General features: G+C 40.5%; 1 protein-coding gene across 7 annotated transcripts in view; it reads left to right on the top strand.

The window, feature by feature from the left end:
* Positions 1-13,895, top strand: part of CUNH4orf51 (chromosome unknown C4orf51 homolog) — a 69,843-nt gene that overhangs the window by 24,129 nt on the left and 31,819 nt on the right. For all 7 annotated transcript variants that reach the window (XM_017881512.1, XM_017881511.1, XM_017881509.1 and 4 more), the window contains exon 3: positions 12,898-12,956. In XM_017881512.1, coding sequence (XP_017737001.1) covers positions 12,898-12,956 — 59 coding nt within the window. The remainder of the gene's footprint in view (positions 1-12,897; positions 12,957-13,895) is intronic.

Below are 13,895 nucleotides of genomic sequence, written 5' to 3'. Positions count from 1 at the left end.
AATATTGCATAAGCTGAATTGATAAAACAGCAACAGGGCTTGAGATAATTGCTTCCAACTTTGAAAGTATTTTTAAATTAAGGTATGTCCATTTTATTTTATTTTTTTATTTTATTTTGAGATGGAGTCTCACTCTGTTGCCCAGGCTGGAATTCAGTGGCGCAATCTCAGCTCACTGCAACCCCTGCCTCCTGGGTTCAAGTGATTCTCCTGGCTCAGGCTTCTGAGTAGCTGGGATTACAGGCACCTGCCAACACGCCTGGCAAATTTTTGTATTTTTAGTAGAGATAGGGTTTCACTATGTTGGCTAGGCTGGTCTCGAACTCCTGACCTCACGTAATCTGCCCACCTTGGCCTCCCAAAGTGCTGGGATTACAGGCGTGAGCTACCGCACCTGGCTTATTTTATTTTTAGACACAATGCTATTGCACACCTAATAGACTACAGCAGAGGGTAAACATAACTTCTATATGCACTGGGAAACAAAAAGTTCATGTGACCCACTTTATTGTGATGTTTTCTTTATTGAAACGAACTGGAACTGAACCCACCCTATCTCTAAAGTATGCCTGTATACAATACGATGCTATAGAGTACATATATAGTAAACAGGTTACCATAATGAAGCAAATTAAATATCCATCATCTCACATAATTACCCTTTTTTAATGGCAAGAGCAGCTAAAATCTATTCATTGATTAATAGCATGAATCCAGGATCTGGTACAGTTTTATTACCTACAATCCTCACGTGTTCATTAGATCTCTAGACTCGTTCTTCCTACATATCTGCCACTTTGTATCTTCTGACCTACATTCTGTTTGTTTTTTATTTCTGTTTGTTGAACTTCTCATTTGGTTCATGTGCTGTTTTCCTGATTTGATTAAGTTGTCTGTGTTCTCTTTGTGACTCACTGTGCTTTTTCATAATAATTATTTTAAATTTTCAGGAAATTTGTAGAGCTCCATTTTGGGGGGGTTGGTTACTGGAAAAATACAGTGTTTCTTGGGTGGTGACATGTTTCCTTGACTTTTCATATTCCTCAAAGTCTTGAGTTACTGTCTTTGCATTTGGAGATATAGTCACCTCCTCCAGTCTTCACTGACTGGCTTCAGGGGAGAAACACCATCACAGTCAGCTCAGCTGGGTATTTGATGGCTCTCTCAGGCCTTTTCTATGGATGTGCCCATTCCACCCTTCTTGCTCCCTCTTTGGAGGGAATTCTTAAGATTGTATGGCTTCTGTCAATCCTGCAGAGCCAGACCAGACGCTGAGAGGCTCTTGTTTGTCTTCCCTAGAGCAGTGCCCTAAAATGCTCACATTTATGTGTTTTCTCCCAGTCTCATGGAGTTGGGTGGGCTGTCTGCACATGCCATCTGCAGAGGCTTGCACTTGCTGCCTCCAGGAACACACATGGAGAACAGGCTACAGGGGAGGGGCTAGTGATGCATGTGGGGCATTGGGGGTACCCACGGGCCAGTTGGGGTGGTCTGCAAGTGAGGCATCCCAAGCAGCTCATGGGTGGGTTTCTGATGGACTCCCTGAAGCAGTAATTGGGATCCATGGCCCTTTGTTGAGTTCCAAGTCCTGCTGGCTGTGAGTCTTTGCCTCTCTTCCCTGTTTGCAGCCTCCCACACCACTCAGCTGTGATAATTACCTCAGTATTTTCTGTGGGGTGAGAAAGAAGTGGGCCTCTTGGGCAGCGTCTCACACAGCTGGTGGAGCCAGGCGCTCACTCACTATTCTCTCACTTCTTCCCATGGGAGGAATCGTGGGCTGAGGAGCTCTCTCTTGGCACTGAGTTGTGCTACCTTGCAGAAGAAGTGTCACAGGTAAAGGGAAACTGCTCTTACCCTCTTCAATGCATCTATTCTTGGAGTTTTTACTCTACTAATGTACTGGAATTTATCCACTGGTCACCCAGGCTCCCACTATAGTACTGTCTTCCATGGGTGGTTGTCAAAATCAATCCATCCATGGGGAAATGATGGTAGAAAACTCCTATTTTGCCATTTTACAGACATCACTCTTCTCTACTTTTAGATTCTTGATGATAGTCCCAATGGCTTCCATTTACCTACTAAAGGGATGGTGGTCTTTAGCAGGAAAATGACCATGTTCCACGCTGGAACGGTTGCTCTTAAAAATGACAGTTCTTCCAAAGCAGACATTTTTCTCTTTCACAGTAGTCCCAGTATGTAACTTCCCAGAATGTAACTTCCACCAGAGCTTGGAGCTCTAGGTGATATAATCTGAGCTTTACTGAGTACACCAAGGAACTAAGAAGAGAAACAAAAACTATCAACTAGTAAACTATATTTACTCATCTATAGCCACCTCCACCCTGTTTCAGTTAAATTAGGTTAACACTAGTTGCTATAGATAGCCCCCCCAATTTATCTATTATCTATTTTCAAAATTATCTATTAATTAGGGGGTTGATAGATAAACTTCCAAATTCCAGTTGCTTAACACAATAAAATATTTTCTTTTCTTTATCCAAATGCAAAGTTGGCTGTTCTGCAGGTAGACCTTTCTCATGGTTACTTGGGACACAGACTTCTTTCCTCTTGGGCTTCCACCAATCCCCAAAGCCCTAGAGCCCTTTGTCTCCATCTGGCAGGTGGGGGTGAAGGGGAGGGGAGACACACGTGCTCTTTCTCCACTTCAGCCTGGAAGTGACTTGCATCACTTAGGCTCACATTCCAGTGTGATGCCAGAGAGCTCAGAAATGGATTCCTTGGCTGGGTAGCCACTTCCTAGCAACAACTGCTCACTATGGAAGGGAACAGCTGGCCACTTTGCCACACACTGATTTCGAGAAGAGAACACAATAGATTATTTTCCATATAATTTCCGTCTCTCAGGGTTGAATCTTTAAAGGTTTAACAAGACTAATGATTGTAATATCAAATTAGGATTTGTAGCAATTTATAAAATATTCAGGTAATACCCATTTGTGGTGGAACGTGTCTATGTGTGTGATGGGGGCTGCGCATGGTGGAAAAAATGATCCTTCAGCCTTATTGGGTTTTCCTAAATAATGGAGACAAAGGTTTTTGATGGTTGCCTTGGATGATCACTGTTCTGTTAGCTTTCCTAGTAAAATTTGACTTTATGAGCATAGTACATCTGAGGAGGGATTTATGTGTTCCTTTGTGGTTTGTTGAGGCAAGAGGAGAGGGCAGCTGACCATGTTTGCTATTGTTAAAATCAGGAGACTTTCTCTCCTCCCTTTGCAGTAAAGAACATAAAATTGAAACACACTATGCAGCTTGAAGACAAGTCTGAGCCTGTGTTTGGGAAATTAAACAGCCTGAACACATCATTCATAGTAAGTTAAGGTGACAGCACATCTGATCTGAGTAGCACAAAGTACAATTCTATTACATTCATATTGTTTTTTGTGCCCTTCAGAATTTGCTAATCACCTGTGGCCTGCTAGACCTGCTGAGCAGTCCTGCAGTTGAGTGGGTGGGGGTATTTGAGGGGTGGTAACCTGAGTAGCAAAAGCAATAATCTACTACTCTACAGCATGTATTACTTTGCATTCCTATCTCCTCTCCAGTTATTATAGTAAAACATCGGTAGGACGAAAGGTAGAAATGACATCGGTGAATATACTCATAATGACTGCTTATCAATTTACCCCGTTGCCTTTTTCATTCTTTGCAAGTGGTCATTTTCATTTAACTGATGCTGCCTCTCTTCATTAAGAGGTAACAGTACATCAAGGCAGAACTATTTAATTTACCCAAATGATAATATCTCCTTGCGCTTCTTTTCCATTTCCATGTCAAATTTTTGATTATCAACATTAATTTTGCTTGAAGTCAAGGATCAAATTGTCAATGCAAGCCAATTATATAAATTTGCTTGTCACTAGTGGACTTTGGTCTGCTGGTTGTTCCTCTGTAACATCCATTCATAAATAGAAAAATTGCATGGGCTGTTCTTAAGTGTGATTCATGGTCATCATAGGAGAAAAGTTCTCAAATTCTTTTTCACATCTGCCTTTCAAAGAGTTCAGTTGTATTTCTGCCTACAATAAGTGCTTTTCCTTTTGCATGAATATTAATTTTCTTTCCAAGGGTTTGATTTGGCTGTGGCTTTTCTGACCTGATTCCCTTCTATATCATATGCTCAGCTCTTATATTCAAAGTAGAACAAAGCAATAGCTAATAAAAATCCAGTATTATAAAGCTGCAATACAACAAAATTTTAATTCAACTTTCTCTCCATTGTACTATGCTAATACAGATTCTAACATGTTTTTATTAAACTTCTGTCCAGCAGAAGCAACTTTATGAAGAGCATGTAGAATGCAAACCGTGATACAGCTGGGCCAACACTCACTGGCTTTCCCTTTCCTTTCAGTGTCCTACACCTGTACTGCTCTAGGGAGAGCCCTGCTGAACCTTGCAAGAGTGCACTGGTCTCTTTTATTCTTGCTGTTCCAGAAGATGTAACATGCACTAGGAGGAGGTGTTACATGGTATGACCACAGTAAAGTCCAGATATGAAAATGTGTAAGATATCCCTAGGATATTTCCTAAACACAGCAAACTTCAAGTCTCTGAATCAGCTACCTGGAAATGCTTTTATGGGATATGACATTTAACAAGGATGGCCGTGCCTAGGAGAATATTGACAAGAACCAAATAATATTCTAAGAGGGCAAAATGTGTGTGAGTTGTAATGTAATTTCAAGAGTATTTGTGTCCATTTTTAACATCCTTTCTCACCTACTCTTTCAATCCCACTTTTATTCTTCTATAAAGCCTTCCCAAGCCTTTAAAGATATCAAAAAGCAGTAAGAACTCACTGGACTACCCCATAAGTCATGTCTTGCCAACCCAATCTATTCTCCACAGAGGGACATCTTAATGCATAAACAAAATAATCTCACTTCTGTTTCCTGTTGCACTTAAAACAAAATCCTAATTTTTTGCCATGGCCTGGAAGGTCTTGCACGAATGTGACCTTGCCTATCTTTCCAGTCTATTTCACACCTTCTCCCACCTTTGCTCATTCTGTTCCAGTTATATTGTATTTGTTCAGCAACTTGAAACTGCTAAGCTATTTCCCACGCCAGGACCTTTACACATGCTGTAGTCTTTGCTGGAACACAATTATCCCAGTTCTGCTGAGCTGTATCCTTCAGGTCCTTCATTTCTGAACTTAAATGTCACCTCTTCAGAGAGGCCTTTCCTGGCTACCGTGTTTAAAATAAGTTTTTCACATTCTCACCCTCTTCATCTCTATCTTGATGCCTGCTTTGCTTTCTATGTATTATGGTATTTGTTTACTTTCTTATTATCTCTTTCTCCTACTAGAACATAAGCTTTACAAGGGCAGGAACTTGTCTGTCTTGTCTTTGTATCCCCAGCACCTGGCACAGGGCATCACACAAGCGGGTTGTTTGTCAGTGTTTGTTGAACGATGGTTTTTATGGTCCTTCCATGGTTGGTTGGCTTTTTCCTTCCCACAGTGTACTTCTTTATAGGGGCAGTTCTTTGTTTATAATTTGTCTTCCAAAAGGAAACTTACAAATGACTTTAAAAAAATTAAAATGTAGTGTATAGAAGCAACCTTTGAAAAACTGTGTTTCCAATGACAGCCTTTAGAATCCTATGTAGGAGCCCTTAGAATTGCAATACTTTAAAAATGAAGTGAATAACTAGCGCATGGCACTGTTCCACACAAACATGATTTTAGTTATATTCACTTCTCCACCCCTACGCAGGTTCCGTGATGCGTTACAGGAGATAGAGCCAGGCAAACCCCAAATCTGAAACTTATGAATGAGGAATATAAATAAGGGATGGCAAATGTGACTTGGGGAAGAGGAAAAGAGGAGAGAGGGCAGATGACTGGCTGGTGGTTGTGGGAGGAGTTGGGGCCTGAGGCTGGGGAAGGACCTTCCATTTCTTAGCAGTGTGAGGGTCTTGTGGCTTCCAAGCTTGGTTGGTTTTGTTTTGATCATGCCTCAGAGGTGTGCCCCCTTGTTCTGTGGTTGGATCATTTCCAAAGCTTATTGATCCTGGAGGTTGGGGCCCCAGAATGAAGGTGGAAGCAGGTGGGTTAGGGCATGCCTGAATAGAGGGAGGCTTTTTCCATGGGTCTTCTGGTCTGTCCAAGAAAGGGACTCTACGCTGGCCCTGGGATGCGAATATAAAGGAGCAATGGGCACCTCCCCCAGCTTTCCCGGGAAAGACTCACAGCTCCCCAGCCAAGGCTTCCTCACACCCAGGCCAGCTTTTCCCAGCAGAGGAAACTTCCCTCTCCAAGGCCTCCTCTGTTCTGAAGCCCAGAAATGGGGTCAACAGGAAGACTCTCACTTCTCACTTCTCCTCAGCTATACACGGAGATACCCAGGATTGAAACCCACCGACCTACACTCCCCCAAAGGAGCCCTAGGTCTTACTGTAAGACTCTCTTTCTGTGAGTGACTCCACACAATATTCCACCGGCCGGCTGAGCTGTTGCTAGCTGAGGTGCTGCACTTTTTACCCCACCACATATTCCCGGGGAGTGTTGTTGTTGCTCTTCCTCCAGCCATCTCCCCACATTGATTGCCTAGCAGAGACTGATTTTAGCACTTCCTTCGTGGTATAAGGCCTTACAGGTTATTCTGCTGAGTGGAGAAAAGGGCTCGAAGGGCTTTGGTGTGATTGTCTTCATTGTTTTCCCCTAGGGTCGCCCTTATTTGCCTTCCATTTTCAACAAAGGAAAGATGCTCCTGTGGGACAATGGAGGGATCAGGGGTCAGACAGGCAGGCTGCTCCCTCACCTAATCACTGCCCTCACCATCCTTCCCCATTTCCCTGTGGACCTCCATAGCCACCTCTGCGCAAGGTTTGCAACAAAGGGAACTAGATGACCGAAAACAAGCCTCACTCACCACAGTGTGAGTTGTCATGGCAGAGGGAACTTTTAACTTCATGACTTAGATTGTTTTTTGGCTAATTTGTATGCCTTGCTGTGAGAAGTGAATGTATTTCTTTTAAACTACAGGAAGAAAAAAAGATAGCCAGGTGCGGTGGCTCACGCCTGTAATCCCAGCACTTTGGGAGGCCGAGGTGGGCAGATCACAAGGTCAGGAGTTCGAGACCAGCCTGGCCAATATGGTGAAACCCCGTCTCTACTAAAAATACAAGAATTAGCCGAGTGTGGTGGCGGGCGCCTGTAGTTCCAGGTACTCAGAAGGCTGAGGCCGGAGAATCGCTTGAACCTGGGAGATGGAGGTTGCAGTGAGCTGAGATCTCACCACTGCATTCCAGCCTGGGTGACAGAGCGAAACTCTGTCAAAAAAACAAAAAAACAAAAACAAAAAGAAATCACACTGGCCACCAATATGTCTAGGTAGAGTGATAAACACTCTGCCTATAATTGAGGGCCTCATCACACTAAACATGACAGCTACGCTGTGTGACTGCCAGCACACCCCAGAGAATCCCCGGATGGGCCTCTGGACTCAGAAAATATCAATGTCCCTTCCAGGTGGTGGGAATTTTGTTTTGTCTTGCTCTCTCTATTTTAAATTAGAAAACAGACTAAGAAATGGTTAAATGTGCTTGCCAGAAAATATTCAAGTGTAAGGCAACAGTTTCCAAATTCCCTGCAGAGACTGGGCACAAGGGAACATTGGCAGCCAAGCCTGTTATTAAGAAGGTCACAAGATGCCATCTGTTACTGCGTGCACTTTACTGTTCAAGCATAACATCAACTAGGAGGTGGCTGCAATTGATTTTGCCTGTGAACTTAAAAGACAGAGCTATGGTGGACACCATAGTGATTTTAGTAGGCTTATATGAACAAACCATGTGTCTGCCTATGAGACGGGTGGGAGTTACATGGGGAGAAAATAGGGAAAAGGTGAAGCATTATTTTTAGTTCTGTCCTTGGTTATAGCTCAAATGTAATTTGGGATGCTCCTCGGTGATTTTCCTTTTTTTTTTTTTTTTTGTGCCTGGTTGTAGCCGTTTACTAAATATGATAGAACTGCCGTCTTTATAATTACCAAGTTAAGGCAGATAAAAGGGGAGGGCACGAATAAAAGACAGATAAATGAACTGCCTTATTCTTTTGTTCCCAAAGAATAAAGGAATGAAAAATCCTTTTAAAGGATTTGTAAAATCCACAAGAAAATTAAAATGGCACAATCAATACCCACCTGCCCTCTCCTAGATTCATCAGGTGTTAATATTTTGCCACATTTCCTAACATTTGCTTTATCTAAATCTCTCTGTACTGATGCCTATATATACTTATTTGCTGGAATGCTGAGAGTAAAATTAATATATCATAACAGTATATCCTAAATACTTCTTCATGAGTCTCCTATGGATAAGAATGTTCTCTTACATAACCACAATATTATTATCCCACTCAAAAAAAGTTTGACATTGTCTTAAAGGCAGCTGATTAGAAAAAAAGAAATTTAACGTTGCTAGAATGATTTTTATCTGATATATAGAACATTGAATGACTTATTCTTAAAAATCTGTCAGGAAAGAGATTTGCTCTCTAATTTATCCCAATGGTTAACATATCTCTCTTTAAGACAATGATACCTTATATTTTTGAGACATTTTGAAAATTCTGATGAAAGCTCTGGAACCTATCTTCAAAAAAATATTCATAAAGACTGTACCAGTTTGAGGCCTGTTAGGAACTGGGCCGCACAGCAGGAGGTGTACAGTGGGGAGCAAGCAAAGTTTCATCTGCATTTCCAGCCACTCCCCATGGTTGACATTACTGCCTGAGCTCCGCCTCCCATCAGATCAGTGGCAGCATGAGATTCTCATAGGAGCACAAACCCTATTGTGAACTGAGCATGCAAAGGATCTGGGCTACATGCTCCTTATGAGAATCTAATGCCTGATGATCTGTCACTGTCTCCCGTCACCTCCAGATGAGACCATCTAATTGCTGGAGAACAAGCTAGGGCCCCCACTGATTCTACATTATGGTGAGTTGTATAATTATTTTATTATCTATTTCAGTGTAAGAATAATAGAAATAAAATGATGTAAGAATAAAGAATAAATATAATGTGCTTGAATCATTCTGAAACCATCATCCCTGCACCTGCTCACCCACCTTCCATGTTTCCATTGTCTTCCCTGAAACTGGTTGCTGGTGCCAAAAAGAAGGGGGACTGATGAATAAAGACACTTACACTGGCCAAGAATACGCACATCTTGGCTGATTCTAGGTTGTATTGTTCACATTGAATCTAAATTCTCCTCCTTTGTGTACATACAATTTAAGGTCACAGTACTCGAAAAGGATGGAGAATGGTTTGTCTTTACCTTCCAACATTATGTTTTGTGTTCATGAACCTTCATTTCAAATGACAGGCAGGTGGGAGATCAAAGTATCCCCAACATATTAAAGGAAAGCAGAATCACAGATAAGGCTGGCAGTTGCACTATGACAGACACCCAGTAGGTGGACTAAATGATTAGAAGACCTGCAGGTATACTTCCAGACTTGAGCTTCTCTGATTCTGCAAGCCTATACTTGCTTTCTTGATAATTTGCTTTTAAAAACTAAATACCTGTAACCAGGAATTACAGGAAATACAGGTATTTCCATCAGTGTTGGTACAACATTTAAGGACCTAATACCTAAAGATAGAATTTGTTGGTAATTAACGAAGATATTTAGTTTTATCAACAACAAATTGCCTAATTCAGTTACAGTTCTCAGACTGGGAAGTGGGAGCAGGAAGGTAGATACATACTAGCAAATTAGGGTAACATTAAATGTCCTTAATTAAAAGGCCAACTGAAGCTGCCAAGGTCAAGCTGTACCTTGGGCTCTATTTTGTGAACTGTGACCTCGCAAAGAGAAGTCATTAGCTAACCGTACTCCAACATATGTGAGCTTAACACTGGTGAAGAGGAACACTGGTTCCTCTCCCTATACCGACTAAAGAAAATGAGAGACATTTCTAGTTCAGTGAGAAAAATGACCAAGTTGGCCGAAATATAAGCACAAATGTATAAATACCTAATGCTATGGTCTAGCACAAATTCTATTGTCTGTTTTTTTCCCCATAATGCACCAAATGCCCTCAAAATTACTTTCTATAAAACTTTAATATTATAGAATCATATCACTTACTAATGAATGATTAGTATAATTCTTGAAAGGAAGGGTAACAAAAAGCTAGTTAAGCCTCTGGGAGGCCTGTGGGATTTATAAAAGTCTTACAGAGCTTTGAAAGGCTAAGAATTCACAGAGCATGGAACAATCAGCACTAATTGTGAAGGATAAACTTCTTATCCTTCTGCTTTTACTGTGGCTATGAAAAAGTGGGTTTTTCTTGAATTTAGCTAAGTAATTGTTAAGCTCTTTGACTCTGGCTTAAGATACCTTGTTTTTAAAAAGAAGTTTATCAGCATAAAATAGCACACAAAACAATGAACATTTGCCACAGGCTAGTTCACTCTCTCGACTTATTTCTAATGCCAGATCCCATCATATTACATCAAGCAAGACACCCTTTCAGCATTTTCCCCTGATTTTTAATAAAATCACACAAGGTAACTCAGTATAATTCATCATTAAAAAATCAATCTGAGCACCATGGCTCATGCCTGTAATCCCAGCATTTTGGGAGGCTGAGCTAGGAGGATTCTTTGAGCTCGGGTGTTTGAGACCAGCCTGGGCAATAGAGCGAGAACTCATCTCTATGAAAAATGTTGAAAACTTAACTGAGTGTGGTGGCACGTTCCTGTAGTCCCAGCTTCTTGGGAGGCTGAGGCAGGAGGATCACTTGAACCTGGAAGTTGAAGGTTGCAGTGAGCCATGATCATGCACTGCACTCCAGCCTGGGTGGCAGAGCAAGACTGTCTGAAAAAAAAATAAAGAAAAAGAAAGAGAAGAAGAAAAGCGCAAGTGAAAAAGCACAATGACGTTGCATGTTCTCACTCGTAAGTGGGAGCTGAGCTATGAGGATTGCAAAGGTATAAGAATAATGCAATCGACTTTGTGGACTCAGGGGAAAGGGTGGGAAGTGGGTGAGGGATAAAAGACTACACTTGAGTATAGTATACACTGCTTGGGTGATGGGTGCACCCAAATCTCAGAAATCACCACTGAAGAACTTATTCATGTAACCAAACGCCACCTGTTCCCAAAAAACCTATTGAAATAAAAAAAATTAGAAAATTTTAAAGAAAGAAATAAAAAGAAAAAACCCATAATGAGCTACTCCTTCACATCCATTAGAATGGCTGTAAGTGCAAAGACAATAACAAATGTTGGGGAAGATGTGGAGAAACAGGAACCTTCATTCATTGCTGGTAGAAATATTAAAATACAGCCACTTTGGAAAACACCTTGGCAGTTTCTTTAAAAGTTAAACAGAAATTAATAGCAGAATCCAGCGACACTACATACAGGTTTTTACCCACTAGAAATGAAAACACATGTCTACACAGACTTGCATGTGAATGCTCATGGCAGCATTATCCATAGCAGCCAAAACTGGAAACAGCCCTAATGTCTGTTACCTGGTGAGTGAGTAACAAAGTCTAGTATATTCATACAGTGGAATACTATTCAGCACTTTCAAAAAAAGAACAAAATACTAAAACAGCTGTAACATGGATGAACCTCAAAACACTGTATTAAATTAAAGAAGTCAGACATAAAAGATCACAGAGTGTATGATTCCATTTATATGAAATGTCCGGTAAAGGCAAATCTATAGAGAAAGTAGATGAGTGGTTTTCTGGTGCTGGTGTTAAGAAAGGGGATTAACTATAAAAGAGCAAAAGGAATCTTATTGGGGTGATGAAAATACTCTAAAACCAGATTATGGTGATGATTGCATAACCTGGTAAGTTTACTTAATTCATTGAACTGTGTACTTAAATTTTGTTGATTTTAAGTTTTTAAGTGATATATCAATAAAATTGTTTAAAAAAATACACCTGAACTTCTTAAGACCTTAATAAAAATTTACAGCCTCAGAATTTCAGCAGTCTTGCTTCTCTCCAATTCTAAGAGTGTAAGCTGTGTCTCTTAGGAGAATACTTCAGACACAAAAATGTTTATCTCTCCCAAAAGCTCCAGAAGAATTACTATGAATTTAACTTGTACAGTTTTGTCTTACCTGTTTGATGCTTACTTTTAAAAAGATATTATTCTTAATTGACACATAATAATTGTATATATTTCTGGAGAACAGTGTGGTATTTTAACACATGTATACAATGTGTAATGAGTGAGTCCGGGTAACTGGCATATTCATCACCTCAAACATTTATGATTTATTTGTGTTGGGAACATCCAAAATCCTTTCTTGTAGCTATTTGAAAATATGTAATTTTCCAGAGATATTTCAAATAAAAAAATAAAATATACAATAAATTATTGGGATTTTTTTTGAGACAGAGTCTTGCTCTGTTGCCCAGGTTAGAGTGCAGTGTGCAATCATGGCTCACTGCATCCTCCACTTCCCAGGCTCAGGCAATCCTCCTGCCTTGGTCTCCCTAGTAGCTGGAACCCCAGGTGCCACCATCACACCCAGCTAATTTTTAAAAATTATTATTTGTAGAGACGGGGTCTCCCTATGTTGCCTACGCTGGTCTCAAACTCCTGGCCTCAAGTGATTCTCCTGTCTTGGCCTGTCAAAGTGCTGGGATTACAGCCATGAGCCATGGTGTCTGGCCATAAATTACTGTTAACTGTATTCCCTCTACAATGTTATAGAACACTAAAATTTATTCCTCTTATCTAGCTATAATTTTTCATCAGATGCTAAAGGGAAACAGATGATGTGTGTACAATTTGTGGTAGTAGCCTAATTGGAAGTGTAAGAAATTTTATTCTAACACTGCTTTTAATCCTGATTTTCCCTCTTCATGTTCATGCAGGACTATTCCCTGACATAACCAGGCCCTTTAAAAAGTCATTTGATGTCAAGCATGGAGTGGTAAGTCCAATGTTTCTCAGCGATCACTTACCTATAGAGAGCTTAAATTATTGTACACTGCATATTATTCGTTAAAAAAACAAAAGGGGTTAAAATTTTAAAAAACAATATTCACCAAACATTTATTCCTGAGTGCTTATTTTGTGTGTAGCTTTCTATTAGGTGATAGGATCACAACAATAACCAAGGTTACAAATTGTGAACAACTGAGATACTGTGCTTTTATCATCATCACCAACTTTTCCTCTTTCCCATGCAGAGGAAAAATTATTATATACTGGCAGTTAAAAATAACTTTCCTCTGATTGTAAACATTCAAATAATACAGAGTGACACAGTAAAGATTATCTGAAATTCTTTCCCTTCCCCCAGGGACAATCACTGTTTTCATTTCAGTGAACATCCTTATAAATGTCTCTCTATACTTTTGTATACATAAGGATACATGCATACACACAGTCTATTGATGAGATCATACTGGACACTGTCCTCTGTAACCTGCTTTTATCCCTCAATATTTTCATGGACATCTTTCAGTGTTAATCAACATAATTATTTGTTATCATTTTTAATGGATACATAATATTTTATTAACCGACTCCATTACAATTTAAAAATATGCCATAGGCCGGGCATGGTGGCTCAGGCCTGTAATCCCAGCACTTTGGGAGGCCGAGGCAGGTGGATCATCTGAGGTCAGGAGTTTGAGACCAGCCTGACCAACATAGTGAAACCCCATCTCTACTAAAAAAAAAAAAATACAAAATTAGCTGGGCATGATGGTACGTGCCTGTAATCCCAGATGCTTGGAAGGCTGAAGCAGGAAAGTTGCTCGAACCCAGGAGGTGGATGTTGTAGTGAACTGAGATCGTGCCACTGCACTGCAGCCTGGGCAACAAGAGTGAAACTCTATCTCAAAAAAAAAAAAAAAACCAAAAA

The sequence above is a fragment of the Rhinopithecus bieti genome, unplaced genomic scaffold, assembly GCF_001698545.2.
Source record: "Rhinopithecus bieti isolate Rb0 unplaced genomic scaffold, ASM169854v2 scaffold_12478, whole genome shotgun sequence".
NCBI lineage: Eukaryota > Metazoa > Chordata > Mammalia > Primates > Cercopithecidae > Rhinopithecus > Rhinopithecus bieti.
The sequence above is the reverse complement of the archived record's forward strand: the minus strand, read 5'-3'. Positions and strand labels throughout refer to the sequence as shown.